General features: G+C 30.4%; 2 protein-coding genes across 2 annotated transcripts; both read left to right on the forward strand.

Moving 5' to 3' along the window:
- Nucleotides 1–7,901: 7,901 nt before the first annotated feature.
- On the forward strand, nt 7,902–13,095 carry LOC121230876 (GDSL esterase/lipase At1g29670). The gene is made up of 5 exons (XM_041116390.1): nt 7,902–8,359; nt 8,828–8,952; nt 10,214–10,459; nt 11,471–11,726; nt 12,640–13,095. Exons 1-5 carry the CDS (start codon nt 7,933–7,935, stop codon nt 12,861–12,863), a joined length of 1,278 nt encoding a protein of 425 aa, XP_040972324.1. The 5' UTR covers nt 7,902–7,932; the 3' UTR covers nt 12,864–13,095.
- A 722-nt stretch (nt 13,096–13,817) lies between these two features.
- LOC121230875 (seipin-2) lies at nt 13,818–16,961 on the forward strand. Its single transcript, XM_041116389.1, has 2 exons — nt 13,818–14,754; nt 16,169–16,961. Exons 1-2 carry the CDS (start codon nt 13,852–13,854, stop codon nt 16,619–16,621), a joined length of 1,356 nt encoding a protein of 451 aa, XP_040972323.1. The 5' UTR covers nt 13,818–13,851; the 3' UTR covers nt 16,622–16,961.
- The last annotated feature ends 127 nt before the right edge of the window (nt 16,962–17,088 follow it).

The following is a 17,088-nucleotide window of genomic DNA, read 5'->3' on the forward strand; positions in this document are numbered from 1 at the left end:
GTTTGGATAAAAATATTAGGCTAAAAATTGGGCTTTGACAAAAAAAGGCCCATTTAAAATATGGGTTGGACTCGAGTTTGAACATTCAAGGCCCAAGTTTAGCCCGACCCGTTTTTAAGTTTATAATATTTTATTTTATGTAATTTATAACACATTAAAAAATAAATCTATACTAAATATATAATACTACATTAATGTAAACATTAAAATAATGTTAAAATGGCTATATAAAAATTTTTAATAAATAAAAAATATTAAAATAAAATAATATAAGTATATATTTTTTAAAATTAAAAATAATAGGGTAAGACGTAAAATGGGCTTGGGTTAGTCTTTTGTAAATATGAACAGGCTTTGGTAAACTTTTAGGCCCATATTTCAGGCTTGATCGGGTTTGGACAAACATCAAATATATTAATATTATGCTTAGGCTCGAGTCAAACACGACCCGACGCATGAGTATCTCTATGTTTATCCTTTTATTTTTTTTATTTACAATCTAATAGGGAAACGTTAAAACTTGTTTTTCTTCAAGAAGAAGTCATTAGGTAATATATTGATTTTATAATAATTTTAGGTTGCTTGCTAATGAAGGTAAGCCAGATGGAAATAATTCCTTCCTTAGAGCTTTAGTTAAACACATAAAAATGAAGATTTGACAATGTTAATTATTTTATTAAAAAAATATTTTGTTGATGCAGATTAATTTATAGAATGATTTTGACTATTAATAATGAAAAATACTTTATATATACTCAGTGCTATTAATTGAGATTAAATATATTTAAAATTAATTTTAATTAAATTTTAATTCAATTGGTATGGGTATTATTGTCAATGCAAGAGGATATAGGTTCGAGTGTGCTGAAAAATAGTATACTCTTATTTATGGGTCGGAGAGAGGCTATGGGTAGTTTTATTAATTGTGGGGGTTCTGGTGTCTTCTTGGCTAAATGGATAAATTACTTTTTAGCCCATCATTAGGAACATTATTGAATTACTACAATTTATCTTGATATATTGCATATGCAAACAATTATATTAATCTAATATGAAAATAAATGTATGTACCGGTTTCTTTAAATGTGTACAATTGAATCAAAATCAAAGTTTCACGTAATATTATTTATATATATATATGAACCATAATTCAAGTTCCATATATATAATTGTACCAGATCAATATATCAAATTGCATATTAGGTCAAAGTTCATGTACAAATTTGATATTTATCCATAAAATTTACAAATGTAATTTAATCTCTTAAAGAATATTTTTATTTTTAAAATATGAAAAATAGATTCTTTATGTAAAATTTAAATATTTTATTGAATGGCATCTTAATTAATTGTTTTAATTTAGGAATAAAATTAATTTGACTAATCCTTTTTGGTGAATTACAAGAGGGCAAAGCCCTGATAGCAATGCGACTAGCGTGACTTGAACCTTGGTCATACCTAGGACGGTAAACACCTTGACCATCAGCTAATACACGAGGTTCAATTTCACTAAAACTTGAGAGAAAGGTTGTTATAGAAAATGGATTTAATAAAGAGTGCATTTTATAATTTATGACAATTATTATTATAGGTGGAAACCTACTATAAATAGTAAAAATTAAAACATAAAAATCGATTTTACAAATAAACTTGACTGTTGTATTAATCTGTTATAGAGAAGATTGAATGCACTTTTTAAATAAAATGGATTTTTAACTTTTTTTTTTCAATTAAACTAAGATTCAGTTAATTTGTGATACTAATTCAGTCAATAACTTAAAATATAATGTATGTATATATATACACATTATTAGTCACCTAACTATTATTTTTTTTCTTTTTCGGTAACTTAAAATATAATGTATGTATATATATATACACATTATTAGTCACCTAACTATTTTTTTTTTCTTTTTCGGTCACCCAATTATCTTAGATTTTTGGGTGTTTCCATTTTTATACTAGTCAATTGGTGACTGAAAAAAATAAAATTGAATAGTTGGGTGATCATTTTGTAACTTTTCATAGTTAGATTGTCAAGAAAGAAATTTACTCATTCTCAGATGACTATTTTATAACTTTTCATAGTTTGATGACAAAAAGAGAAGAAAAATCATAGTTGAGTGACTTAAACTGCAATTTAGCCAATATATATGTGTGATATGAGTGGGAAATTAAAGGGTCAACCCCAATTCAATAAATGCTACCAAAACTATTATTATTCAATAATGTTCCCATTGCCATTTAGAATTAGTAAAACGGCGCCGGTGAAGGTCAACGACGAGGCAGTCAACACACAGCCTAATGTGCCCCATGACTTGGTTTATGACCATCTCCCCAGCATTAAATTTGTCTACCCTCCACCCACTAACATATATATTTAGATTTATCCACTAATATATATATATTATACTTCATCGAGTTCGAGAAATACATTAATCGGTATTTTTTATGCAAATGTCTAGAACTACTCATACTCTCTCCCAACCTTTTAATAGCAAGATAAATATGATTCAGCGCGCTTGAACTCACGTCTTTTTGCATAGACAACAATATCAATGCAAACCGAACTAGAACTCAGTCGGCCATTAATCAGTACTTATGGATTTATATAAATTGTTAGAGCTGTGTGACCCGAATATCTTTTGATCTAGCCTAAAAAGTTCGAGTTGCAACTTGTTAAAATAGAGAGGCAAAATTGGAGATTTGTGGTGGGCTACGGCCTCGGGCCGGATGTTGTCGCACAAGTTGAATCCATAGAGGATTATACTTTTTCTACTAAACAGGTTGTTTAACCCTTAAAAACTGTGTATAATTGTAAACCTCTTATATTGTTATTTTTCAACATTGGTGAATTTCTCCTCTTCTACCCGTGATTTTTTTCCTGATAAAAAATTTTCACGTAAAATTTACGTGTTCTTATTTTTCTTTTTTATTGTTTTGCGATTGTTTCTACTATCATTATCCACGTCTAGTATAACATAAATATCTTATAAAAAGTTTTTTTTTTTTCGTTTCATATACCCACCAAATTCTCAATCAATTGCATGGGTAATTAAAAGCATGCACATTGAGAAGATAGTCAAAGTAAACCCAATATATATACATATATATACATATACATATGTGTATATATATATATATATATATGAATAAGACCACAAAGAAGTGTATATTTGTTAGTGTAATGGCATGTGATTTGTGTTCCCATTTTTCTTTTCTTCACCAAGTTGATGGATATAGCCTTTTTGAGAATTGACTTTGTAATCTTACTTTACCTTAGCCTTTAAAGGCTACACTTTGACTTTATATATATTTGTGTTTGATGTATTGACATTTATGTCGACAAAATTTTAAATATAAATATTTTAAAAAAATAATTCGATAGATCGGATTTTATTTAAAGGAATAAATTGATAATTAAAATTTTTTTGGCAAGAGATGAGTGAAAGATAGAAAATACACAAAATTAATTTGTAGAAATCAGGGATGAAGTTAGAAAATTTCAAGAGGGGGTTTGGGATAATGAACGATAATAATATTTTAAAAATAAAAATTAATTAAAGAAAACTAATTTAATAAATAAAAATAAAGTAGAAAGAAAATTTAAAATTTACTTGAATTGTACTCTTCGATCCTTGATCTCACTTAAACCATCAATTATTTCGTTTGCATTAAAATTTTCTACAATTTCTTTCTTAATGTAGATAACTAAAGAATTTCTCAAAAAATCAGCTTCTATCTTGCTATGAAGTCGAGTCTTTAAAATCATTATAGCAAAAAAAACACGTTTTGTGGATGTAGTTGAGACTAGAAGAATCAATATAAGACTAATCAATCTATTAACGAGTGAGTACATGACTAGCTTTCTACTTTCAATTAAGATCCTACAAAGCTCTGAAAGTGTTAATATTTTTCTCAAATTATGATGCTTACATACATCAAGTTTATAATGCTTCAACTCATACGGGAGATTTTCTTTCTCTTGTTAAGAAAAATCCTTTGGGTAGAACTTGTTTACACGAATGCAAATTTTATCAGTATCAAATAACTTGAAAAACTCTTTGAGATCTAAAATTGTAGTAAGAGTGAGAAGCTCGACAACATGTTCGTTAAATCTGCTCTTTAATTCTCGCAATTGAGCATCTATTGTAGCAAAAAATATATCCACTCGATAATGATGCTCCACTATAACATCTTCCTTCTTGTTACGACTACCACCCACAATGTATTGAGCATTCATATATGGAAAAAACAACTCTCAAGTTTCACAAAAAGATATCACATTTTCCAACAAATCATCTCATCCGCCGTCTCTCAACTTTTGAGTTGAATCTTTTATTGTCGAAACTAAACTCATGGCATTTAATATATCTTGAGAACGATGTTGCAAAGCTTGACAAAGATTACTAGTAATCCCAAAACTTCCCTCATCATGTGCAAAATAAAAATAAACTCAAAAGACCTCAATTTATTATATGCGCAACGAGCATCTCCTTGTTGAGAATAGTGAGGAGCAATATTTTTTAGATTTTCAAAAACTTTGCTAGTAGCATTATACATCGTTAATAAGTTAGTAATTGAAGTTAGATGAGAACTCCATCGAGTCTCACTAAGACTTTGGAAAGTCTCAATCTAATTCATACATGTTCCAATTGTTAACTCATTGATGGATGCTAAATGAGTTATTTTAGCTGTTTGGGCTTTTAAAAAATTGATGCATTTCACATTTGTGTAATAATAAAAAATTAAATTAAATTGCTTAAAAAAATATAGGGACTAATTGTATAATTTAACCTAAAATTTTCGTTTGAAATGATGATTTAACGTGCCACATCAGCTTACCATTACACTGTTAACGATAGTTAACATTCAATGACTAAAATATTACAACATAATAACGTAAGTGACTAAAATGTAACATTTCAAATATAAATAATTAAAATATAACGTAAGAGAAACAAAAGTGATTATTTTGATAGTTTATCCAAAATTAATTAACATAACAATGTGAACAAAAATTTGGTCAATGAAACGATTTGATTGGTGTTAAAGGTAAGCTGCACCATTGAATGATGATGTGGATATTGTTTTTCTTTAGATATTTATTTGGATAAGGTGTAATATCGACGGAAATTATTATGATATGTGTAAAATAATTATTTAAAATTATATTTATAAAATATTGTCAACCCAACATTGGCAGACCTACCTACAAATTTGGGATTGTTCTTGGAGGGGTGATTTTTCTCCCAACTTTGACATGCTTGAAGAGGATTTGGGGATGGATTTGTATAAACTGCGAGATATAAAAAAGAGCAGAGGAATGAATATAAATATTTTATGTGGAAAATTTTCAAAGAGGGAAAACTACGAGTAAAGTAGGTATCAACTTTTCACTAAACGAGTAAACAAACGAAAGTACAATATGGAGAAAATAAACCTAAATATACTAAACGTACAAACCCAAACCTCGAAAACAAAGTCTTTAACTCGGGCACAAAATTTTCTCCATAGTTACCACAAAACTCTCACCAAAATTCATATACGACTACATTTTGTCACCCTGCCATTGCTGATTGGTGTGTTAATTCTGGCCACTCAAAATAGGGTTAAGATTAAAGTTCTAATCATATTAAAATATCCCTGGAATAATTAGAGTCTAACTAGGAGAATCAGCCATGTTTGAAGTCTAAAACACGTCTACCAAATATGAGAACATATCGTGACGTGGCATATCGCCTCGTCACGACGCCGTCTCTGCTTTGCTGTTTCAACATTGTTGCGTCATCTCGACATCCTGATGCCCCACATCATGACATTGGGCCTATTTTGGGTCTTCTTTGATTGCTCGTCAAAATGTCTTTTTAAATGCCTGCAAAGCATTTAATAAATGCGATGCACACCCCACAAGAGACAATAAACCCGTATAACAAGAGTACCACATTAGATTCTTGATAATGCGCATGGTTGGACTCAAACCCATGTCATATAGAGTATATAAGTCACTTTTGGATGATAATGCTACTACTTAGCCTAGCAAGGACAAATTCAAACTTGTTGAGGCGTCTGTCAGTTCCGAGTGAACAACATTTCGTAATCTTCTCCCAAGATAATTGGAAGTTCCTCCAAAGAAAAAAACTAACTTTAGTTAAAATGACAAAATCGAACCCATTACTATCTTGATATCCTAAGTTCAAATCCTACCTCTTGTGAATTTATTACGAGTTTAAATTATTTTTTATAAATTTTATATGAAAATATAAAAAAACAAATTTAAATAAAAATATCTTTTTAATTATTTTTTAATTAAATTAATATTAAATTAACTCGTAATATCTCATTTAATTATACATAGTCGAGTAAAGGTAATAGTTTAATTTTTTTAATAATTAATGCAAGTGAATTGATAAAGTGTACGGATATTGATGATGTAACTATTATGTGCTTTAATTAGCTAATTGCAATAATTATTAGAACTATTTAATTAATCATTTGCAGCATAAAATTAATTAGCGTTGAAATTTGGTTAGCTTTCTATAATGTAGTCCACCCAATTTTTGATACATTATATTTAATAATTTGCCCTCTAATTTTATAAAAAATATTATTTTAGTCCTTCATTTAATTTTTCGCTTATTTTAGCCCTTCAATTTATATTTTGTCATAACCCAAAATGGATGAAAAAGTTTATATTTGTTATCTTTGCTGATGTAACATACACGTGGATTATTATGTGGATGACATGTCAACATTTAATTAATTTTTTAAAATTTAAAAAATAAATTTTATTATAAATTTTATACTTTTTAAATAGTTTTAATGATTTTTAATTTTAAAAAAGTAATTAAATATTGACGTGTCAGCTGCGTTTCACTTGTATGTCATGTCAGCAAAGGTAAAAAAACGTTAATTTTTTCATCCATTTTGGGGTAATTTGACAAAAATTACAAGTTTAAAGGTTAAAAAAGATAAAAAAATTAAATGGATGACTAAAATGATATTTTTTTTCTAAAATTAGAAGGCTAAATAAGTTATTATGCCTAAAAATAATGAATAAAGTTAATTAATACGAAGAATAATAACACTAGGAGAGAGTAATTAACTCATTAATTAAGAATAACCCCTTTCATAAAATAATTTTATGTGTTAATTGCATTAAACACCCCCAAATTATGATTTTCATTTTAAATTGATCTTCAAACTTTAAAACATTCTAATTACATCTTCAAACTATCGATGTTATATCAATAAGGTCCTTCCATTACTCAAATCGTTAATTTAACCATTAAATAAAACATTTGATTTTATGTGACATAATTTAAAAGGAAAAATATAAAGAGAAATGAACATTGTAAAAATGAATAATGTTATAAAAATACCAGTTTTGAGGTTTTTGAAGCTTTTAACGAAACTATCATTCATTTTTTTTCGATTTTATTTTATTTTTAATTTTTAATTTTAAAATTTATGCAACAACATTTTACTTTTCTTTAAAATTTTCATTTTAAATTATGTCACGTATGATTTCATATGTTGAAATGGCTCGAAGTACAAATGGATGAACTTTTAAATAGAAAATGACCAATTTGATCTTTAATCTAATATACATAGACTAATTTGCTCGTTTTAAAAGTGGAGGGGACAAAATAAAATTTAACTTCTAGTATATATATCCTTTATGGTACTTTTACCAACTAAAAATTTATATCTGAAAAATATTTAAAAACATCTATAAACCTGAAAAGATACATTGAAACATGTCGATACCAATACATACCAATACCAAAATAAAATCGAGACGTCCCCTAATATAGTATTATTTACCTTTATCCAAATTTTCATCCCGAATCTCAGCATGTCGTAATCTATATATCTATATGTATATGGACCGACAAGGTGAGATAGACTCTCACATTAACTCCGCGTGTAATGAATGCGTTTAACCTACTTTCTTCAACTGTAAAAGCAAAATTATTTGCATGGCGATCATTGCATAGTCTTCACATCATATCTCCTTCTCCATTTCTCTATATACCTCACAACACGCCATTCTTCCCCACACATTTCCACCATTCTTTCTATTCTTCCCTTCTTTCAAGCTTCAATTTCATAGTAACAATGGTGAAACTGTGTGTGCTATTTGGGGTGGCTGTACTTCTAAGCTTGAGCTTCGGGTTCATCAATGGCGCACCTCAAGTTCCTTGTTACTTCATCTTCGGTGATTCATTAGTTGATAATGGGAACAATAATCGATTATCGTCATTAGCGAAAGCTAATTACATGCCTTATGGAATCGATTTCCCTAATGGACCAACTGGAAGGTTCTCTAATGGCAAAACCACAGTCGATGTCATTGGTGAGCTTTCCATCTGTTCGACGGAACTACTCATTGAAAAATCTGTCTTGAGTTTTATCATTGGTTTTTAATGTTTATTTCTATGTTACTGCCCGGATTTCATGTATTTGAAATCTGGTTGAGTGGGGCGAGTTGGTCGATTTTGATCTCAATTTAATTGAACAATTTAATTAATTATCGATTTTTAAATTCTGAAATCGAACCAATGACTTATTTTATATTAATTTTAAATTATTTTAAATATATTTATATTTTATAGTATATATTTATAAATTAATGTGTTAATAAAAAAAATTGACTGAATCGACTGATCCAAAATTTGGTTTGGTCAGTTTTCTCAACTAAAGTCGGTTGGGTTCGTTTTCTCATATTAAATTTGATTAAAAAAATCGATTGATTAAACCGATTGCTCTCCATTAATTATATTTGATTTAATTTTAATGTTATTATTATTTTTTTAATGTATAGCTGAACTTTTGGGCTTTGAGAATTACATTCCTCCTTACTCCGCCGCTAGAGGTAGACAAATCCTCGGAGGAGTTAACTATGCATCAGCCGCGGCCGGAATCAGAGAAGAGACTGGACAACAGCTGGTAATTTTTGTATACACTTGTTCATAGAGATTGCTACGGGGCAGGGCAAGGCGGTTTTTTGCCACCCCAACCCTGATCCGATATGGCTCCAACATAATCTTATCCGACTTGATCTGAAATTAAATATTAATTTACTCGTCTCGAATTTAACCTGAAAAAAAAAATATACCAACTTCAACTCCGATTCGATATGCCACACTTTTTTATTTTTAAATATTAATATAAAATTTATTATTATCTAATCTAATATTTTAAATTATAATTTATATTATTATGATGACATTTCTGTTTTTTATACATTTTTATATCATATTTAAATAAAAGAATTAAAAATTAAAAATCGAAAGATTGGAATGCAAATTTGTTACCACTCCATCTATATTCATTATTGAAAAAATTTTAAAGAAAATATTTTTAACGTACAATATTTTCTTTCAAGTGACAAAATCTAGTATATTTTAAACTAACATTTTATATATAAAAATATATTTTGATAATTATCCTGTGGTGGGATAGGGTGTGTTTTCCTTAAACCCGATCCGATCTGATCAATTAAAGAATTAGACCCACCACGAAACCCTTTTTTTTAAATTCTGATCCTATTGGATTGAGTTGAGTTAGACTCTGTAGAGTCTCGGTTTTTACCATTCGTATTTGTCCATTCCGAACTCAAATCTAAATCCGGCTCAACTTAGTTGAGACTTCTAATAGTCAACAACTTGAGCTCACCTAGCCCAGACCTAAAACTCAAAATTTAAATGACTCAAATCTAAAACAACCTGAATTAACCTAAACCTAAAACCAACCTAAATTAAAATGACTCAAACAAATTTAAAACCCGAATCAATCCAACTTGACCAAACTACTAGAGGAAACAAAAATATAAATTTTTTTATCATATATTTTAAAGTAATATTATATATAAGGGGTATTTTGTACTTACCTTGGCGGGCGGGGATTTTTTAGATTTGACTTGACTAATTGAAGCATTAGACCAATTCCAAAACCCGATTTAAAAAAAAAAGCCAACGCACTGTACATGTCCATTTCAACCCAAATTTGACTCAACTCAAATTATTCCATTAGTAGTCAATAATGTGAACTCACCTTAACCTAGACTTGAAACAATCAAAACGCAACAAGATAACGACCCGAAGTAATCCAAACCCGGACTTGACCCAAACCGAAATAACTCAAACAAAATTTTAAAACTCGAATCGATCCAACCCAACCCATGCTAATCAGATTTTAAAAACTGCAGGGAGCTCGGATCAGTTTCAGTGGGCAAGTTAGAAACTATAGGCAAACAGTTTCACAAGTGGTGAACTTGCTTGGGAGTGAAGCTAATGCAGCAAATTACTTGAGCAAATGTATTTACTCCATTGGACTTGGTAGCAACGATTACCTTAACAACTATTTCATGCCTCTTTTTTACTCTACCAGCAGGCGATATAACCCTGAACAATATGCTAATGTTCTTATTCAACAATATACTCAGCAACTTCAGGTTTGTATTCTGTTCCGATTCGATTTTACATATTTGAACCGTGTTCGTTATAGAATTACTATCTACTTTAGTCAGAGGCAAAGTCAAAATTTTTTTTGGGGCGGGATTATGTTATATGTTTTTATGAGAGTTAAAATACATACAATTTCACCATTGTATTGACTTATATTTTTACTGCTTTTAGAAGAATTAAATCAAAATCTTATTATTTTTGGATGGTCAAACTATAATTTAATTAGGGATTAATATGTAAATTTATAGATCTTGAGGGTCTAAAATAGAAAAATTCCAATTTAAAGGGGCCAAGCCCTGCCTACCCCTCCAAATTTTGAAAAATTTCATTTTTGGTTTGAAATTTGTTGAAAATTTTAAATCTTCAGATTTTTGAAAATTTTCATTATACTTTTTAATTTTTTTGAAAATTTTTAATTGAACTCTTTTCTTTTCTATTTTTTGAAATTCTCATTAATCTAAAAAAAATTAATTAGACACCAATTTCTTTGAAAAAAAATTTACTAAACTTTTAAATTTTTGAAAATTTTAGTTACCCCTCAAACTTAGTTCGAAGATCCTCCACTATAATGAAATATGAGATCATTTTTTCTTCATTTAACTTACATACTCGGTAGCTTCGAGTTAGTATTTTTTGTTCATCTTTACACATTTGAACCATGTTCGTTGTAAGATATTGTTTGCGTTGGAGATAAAAATCGTGCTCGTTTCAATGAAGCATCCTAAAATTAGATGTAGGTTGCCCTTTCTTCCAATTCTTAACTAGTCGATGTGAAATCGTTTTTTCTCCCGATCAACACTAATCTCCTAAATAAGGGTACGGACTATATTTTCACTGAGACCTGTAGAAATCTATAATGGGATCTCTAGTATTTTCGAATTGCACCCTATTACAAAATATGCCTTGGTAGACATAACTTGATCTTTGACTAGTCGATATGAAATCATTTTTGGACATTAACGTTTCTCTTTTTTCTTTTTCTTTTTTTTAATTTCTAGGCTTTGTACAACTACGGGGCTAGGAAGTTCGTGTTGATTGGCTTAGGTCAGATCGGGTGCAGCCCGAATGAATTGGCTCAAAACAGCCGAGATGGTCGAACTTGTGTTGAAAGAATCAATGCTGCAAATAGGATCTTCAACAACAAGCTTAAAGGACTCGTTGATCAATTCAACAATGCCAATTCTGATGCAAAGTTCATCTACATTGATGTTTACGGAATTTTTCAAGACATCACAAGCAATCCTTCGGCTTACGGTAAATGCTAACTCGAAAACGAAAATGTTAACTCGGTTTTTATAATAGGGATAACAATGGAGCAGGACGAGTGTTAATGTCAAATTCACTACCGTTCCATAAGAAAATTTTGGAAAATACTATTAAGTCCTTCAAAATGTCTGAACATTTCACTTAGGCCCTAGAATTTTAAAAAATATATAATTAAGTTCTACAAAGTTTTGAAAATTTTAACTAAACCCTCTAAAATTTCGAAAATTATTATTAATTTTTCTCAAAAATTTTATAAAGTTCAATTAGATCCCTTTTTTTTAAAATTTCTTAATGAAACTAAAATTTCTGAAAATTTTTAATTAGATCTCTCAAATTTTTTGAGAATTTTAATTAGGCCTCCAAAATTTAATCACATTGCACCACTACTGCCGAGTCTTGGTTTAATTTTTGCTAGTTATTTTTAATATTTTCAATCTTTTAAAGACATCTATAATACATTTTTACCCTTTAATTGTTATACTTATATAAAAGGTAAAAGAGTATTTTTATATAGTGGAGTGGGATAGAGTGGGATAAGTAATTACCAAACCGCTCCATGCTCACCGCAAAAAAAAAAAAAATCATCTTGTCCCATATTCATTTTTTGTAAAAATCCATCCATGGGGGAATCCAGGAATCTTTTATTGGAGGGGCCAAGATAGAAATATAACTTGTTGGGGCAAACTTAAGATTTTTTATGCTAAAAGGATTAAATTGCATTACTAAATAATAAAAAGCGTCTAAAATTGAATTTTCCCATATTATCTAGTGAGTCAAGACCCTACCTGCCCCTTTGGATTAGCCCTTGAATCCATTCGGCAATTTGGGTTTTGCCATCCTAATTTATCGACACTATCGATTCCGACATGACGAAATGGTGCTATTCGTCTATATGTTTCAGGTTTTAGGGTAACAAATGCTGGATGTTGTGGTGTTGGGAGGAACAACGGACAAATCACTTGCTTGCCTTTACAAAGGCCATGTAGGAATAGGAATGAGTACTTGTTTTGGGATGCTTTCCATCCAACTGAGGCTGCAAATGTGATCATCGGAAGGAGATCGTACAATGCTCAGAAGCCGTCCGATGCTTATCCAATTGATATCCGCCGTCTCGCTCAGCTTTGACGACAGCGATCAACAAATTTACCATGAATAATAGATATTATTCATATGATTTCACACTATATTTATGTTGTTTTATGTTTAGTTTCAATCATTAGTGTCGTTGTTCTAGGACATGCGAGTCTACAAAATTATTGTTCCGAAGGGAGATATTGTCAGTATTGGGTTTCGAATCTCGAACTTACTCGTTATCGTTTATTAAATATGGTTATATGAATCAACTGATTAAATTCAAGTCGGTTTTGAATGTACGTTTATCGAAAGTAATTAATGTATAATTTTAATTGAGAAGGAATCCAATACGGCAATTGAAATTATGAAACTCTAAATTACAATAATCCTATATGGTATTTCAATTTTTTTAACATAATTTTTTATTTTCTTAAAATATTTTGTTCATCATTAGTTTTCAGAATTGGATTGAATCAATGGTGAAAATGGAAGAAAAATGAATCATAAAAAGACATGAATTTTGATTTGATACGATTATATATTATTTAATCTCTTTTGAACATTAATTTTAGGTTCTTATCATATATGTTCTTTTTGATGCAATGGCTAAAATTACCTATAGTTCCTCAGAAAGATAATGCTAGTGGCGTATCTTGGGGGATGGCAGAAGCCCTGCCTTCCCATAAAATAAAAAATTATCCATTTAGGCTCTCTAAAAATATTAAAAATTTAAATTACTGAAAGTAAAATTGCACTTTGACATTTAAAATGATAAAATTTTGATTTAATCCTTTAAAATTATAAAGATATAAGCTATTAAAAATTAAAAAATTAATTTTAGCTCTCTTAAAAAATAACTTATTGTTTCTTCTCTTGATAATGTGTTTTAATACACTTGAATCCACAAGCTCTTGTACTCGCGACAATTCCGATGTGAATTCTTTTACATGTAACTATTTTCATTTTTTTTATTTATTATTTTTATCAATAATCTTTTTTTCTTTAAAAAAAAAAGCATTATATCGTCGCCAATGCTCGAATGGAATCCCAAAACAACAATGAAATCGAACAAATCTCCGACGACATTCCGTCACACAATTCCGTCACCGTCGGCGAATCAGATCCTTCCACGTCAGCCTTATCATCTACACTCCGTAACCGGTTATTCTCCCGCCAAGGAACCACTTCCAAAGAACCCGCCGTAGATTCGCTCGTAAAAAAAACCAATTCGAAAACATACAAATTCTGCCGCGATCCGAAACCAAGCGATGCCGCTTCTTCTTCTTCTTCCGAGATAATCGAGTCAACGCACCTCGAATCAACCATCACCGCCGCTCGAGCTCATAACTCACCCGAACTCACCGACCCAATACGCATTACCTGGAATTTACTATTTTTCACATCTCGTTTAGTCATAAACCCAATCTATTTCCTCTTGAAACTCATTATAAGATCCATTACATATCCCATATCAATATTGAGTTACTGCATCATCTTAATAATCGATCCTTTTAGACCATTGAAACAAATCAAAGCTTATTTGATTTCAAAATTGATCAAATTATGGTTCGATTCACCTTGTGGGCGGCTCATTTTCAAAACCTGGAGGGGAATTCTGTGGGTTGCTTATTTAGGGTTTGTTCTATGTGGGTTATTGTTTACATCACTTGTGATTAGTTGGATTTTAATGAGGTATTTAGTGGAGAAACCATTGGAGATTAAAGAAACTTTGAATTTTGATTATACAAAGGGTAGTCCGGTTGCTTATGTTCCTATTATATCCTGTGCTGCTGTTGGTTGTGGGGTGAGATGTACGGGGAAGAAGATGGATTTGGGGAAGAATTTAGGTTCTCCAATTATACCTCCTTTTCATGATTTGCAGGTTACTGTTTCTTTGACATTGCCGGAATCGGATTACAACAGGAATTTGGGGATGTTTCAGGTATGAAATTGAAATTTCCTCTTACGTTCATGTTGTTTATTTGTGTTTAGTTAAATTATGCTATTAGTCCCTTTACTTTTAAAAAGGTTGTAGATGTAGTCACTATACTTTAATTTGGTTATTTTTAATTGGTAAAAAGACCTTTCTTGCTCCTCTCAATTTCAAAATTGAGCAAATTGGTTCCTCTCAAAAAAATTGGAGCAATTTAATCCCTGTCAATGTTGAAAGTGAGCAATTAAGGACAATTAATCACGACATAAAAAGTTGTAGGTGTAGTCACTATACTTTAATTTGGTTATTTTTAATCGGTAAAAAGACCTTTCTAACCCCTCTCAATTTCAAAATTGAGCAAATTGGTTCCTCTCAAAAGAATTGGAGCAATTTAATCCCTGTCAATGTTGAAAGTGAGCAATTAAGGATAATTAATCACAGCATAAATGTCTTCTGTCAATTGTACATAATTTTGATTGGTATAATAATAAATTTAGCCTTCGGTGTTTACATATTTTTCCGTTTTAGCCTTAATTCTGAAAAATTCAACCTCAACATTTGTACAAATGTTGTGGGATAAACTTGTTAAATTATAATCAAATTGACAAAAAGTGTAAACTTTGAGGGCTAAATTCGTTATAATACCAATAAAAAAATCTATAGTTGATGGAAAACATTAATGTTGTGATTAATTGTCCTTAGTTGTTCACTTTCAAAATTGAGAGGGACTGGAGAGATCTTTTTAGTTCCTTTAGTTTTTAAATTTTAAAATTCCATTCTCAAAAAAAAAAAAGGTTAAACTTATTAAGTTACGTTATTTCCAAAATTTCTCTTCATGCATAAGCATGCCCCGTAGGTTAATGGCAGCCTCTTTGCCAAGTTTAATTAGAGTCTATTTAGGTAACTGAAGTTTATGTTACTCGAAATCGGGTATGAGTTTTGAATATTGACATATTTTCTCATATATTTAGAGAGTTCTTGGAAGATCGTATGACCATACCCATGTTAAAATATGCATTGAAAACGAATGTTCAATGCGAGTACTTTAAAAAAACTGTAGAGGTGTAAATGAGAGTGGTGTTTATAAATTATTCAATTTCGACTCATGGAAAACTTAAATTCGATTTGTTAATAATCAAGTCAAGTTTGACCTCAAGCAACTCAAACTATTGGTTGAGTGCTTATTAGCCTAATCAAGTTTTTCATTTTAATAAATTGTTGTACAATGAATTATGTTTTTACTCTTATCATATAGAAAGAGCTTAAGTACGAATAAGTTAGCGCTTGAATACGATCAAGCTTAATCAAGCTCGAGTTGGAGTAGCTCGATAATGTCTCGAATCCTAAATTTCGAGTCGAGCTCGAGCTGAGCTTGGCTCGAGTACCAATATTGATGAATGCTTATGCAACTATTTTTTTTAAGGTAAGGACAGATTTCATCTCTATTAAGGGTGAAACACTTGACAGTTCAAGCCATTCATGCATGATGAGATTTAAAAGCTTACCTATTCGCCTTCTTTTAACATTAGTCAAGGCCGTACCACTAGTCACTGGCTTTATCTCTGAAGTCCAAACATTGAATGTGAAACTCAAAGATTTGAACCAAGGCACCGAGCCCACCGCTTGCTTAAAGGTAGTGCTCGAACAACGACCGGCACACGGTTCGGGCTCTGGTATCCCTGACCTCTACGGTGCATCCCTTGTCCTCGAATCCAAACTTCCTTTCATCAAAAGAATTATATGGTATTGGAGAAAAACCTTATTCATTTGGGTTAGCATCATGTTGTTTGTTTCGGAGTTATTGTTTATGTCAGTCTGTTGTAGATGTGTTCTCGTTCCGGGAACAAGGAAAACAACCGGTTCTACCGGTAAATGATCTACGTAGAATCGATGAAAAGCTTGGATTTGAAGCAATGTAGGGTTTCATGGTGATAAATAATTTGCATACAAACTCACTTCAATTTTGATAGGGCATGTTAGCTTCTTCTTTTTCAACAATTTTTTTTAATCCATGATGTATACATAATATTTGGGTACTGAGATGTGATCATCTAAGGTCATTTTGAATACATTAAAAACTCTAAACAAAATAATACTCATATGTGACACTTGTATATTTTTCCTCATTTTTTTCTCTCAGCCTTTAGCTTCGTTAAAACTCGAAAGTCCACTATGTTTTTCAAATAGCTGCAAATAAACACATCCATAGGCCAACCAGACTGATTGGATTGGAAATTGGTTAAGGTACCGGTCTAGAGAAAAGCTTTAAGTTAATTAGGCCAAAAATTATCTGAACCGATGAAACTGTTAAAAAACTAATTGATTCGATGAATTAGTAGTTTA

The sequence above is a fragment of the Gossypium hirsutum genome, chromosome A06 (genome assembly GCF_007990345.1).
Source record: "Gossypium hirsutum isolate 1008001.06 chromosome A06, Gossypium_hirsutum_v2.1, whole genome shotgun sequence".
NCBI classification, from domain to species: domain Eukaryota; kingdom Viridiplantae; phylum Streptophyta; class Magnoliopsida; order Malvales; family Malvaceae; genus Gossypium; species Gossypium hirsutum.

Excerpts from the sequence above, each read along its gene's own strand:
- LOC121230876 (XM_041116390.1), top strand. The coding sequence starts at position 7,933 with ATGAATGCGTTTAACCTACTTTCTTCAACTGTAAAAGCAAAATTATTT. Across the intron at positions 8,360-8,827 it reads AACCACAGTCGATGTCATTG|CTGAACTTTTGGGCTTTGAG; the intron begins GTGAGCTTTCCA and ends TTTAATGTATAG. Across the intron at positions 10,460-11,470 it reads AATATACTCAGCAACTTCAG|GCTTTGTACAACTACGGGGC; the intron begins GTTTGTATTCTG and ends TTTAATTTCTAG.
- LOC121230875 (XM_041116389.1), top strand. The coding sequence starts at position 13,852 with ATGGAATCCCAAAACAACAATGAAATCGAACAAATCTCCGACGACATT. Across the intron at positions 14,755-16,168 it reads GGAATTTGGGGATGTTTCAG|GTAAGGACAGATTTCATCTC; the intron begins GTATGAAATTGA and ends ATTTTTTTTAAG.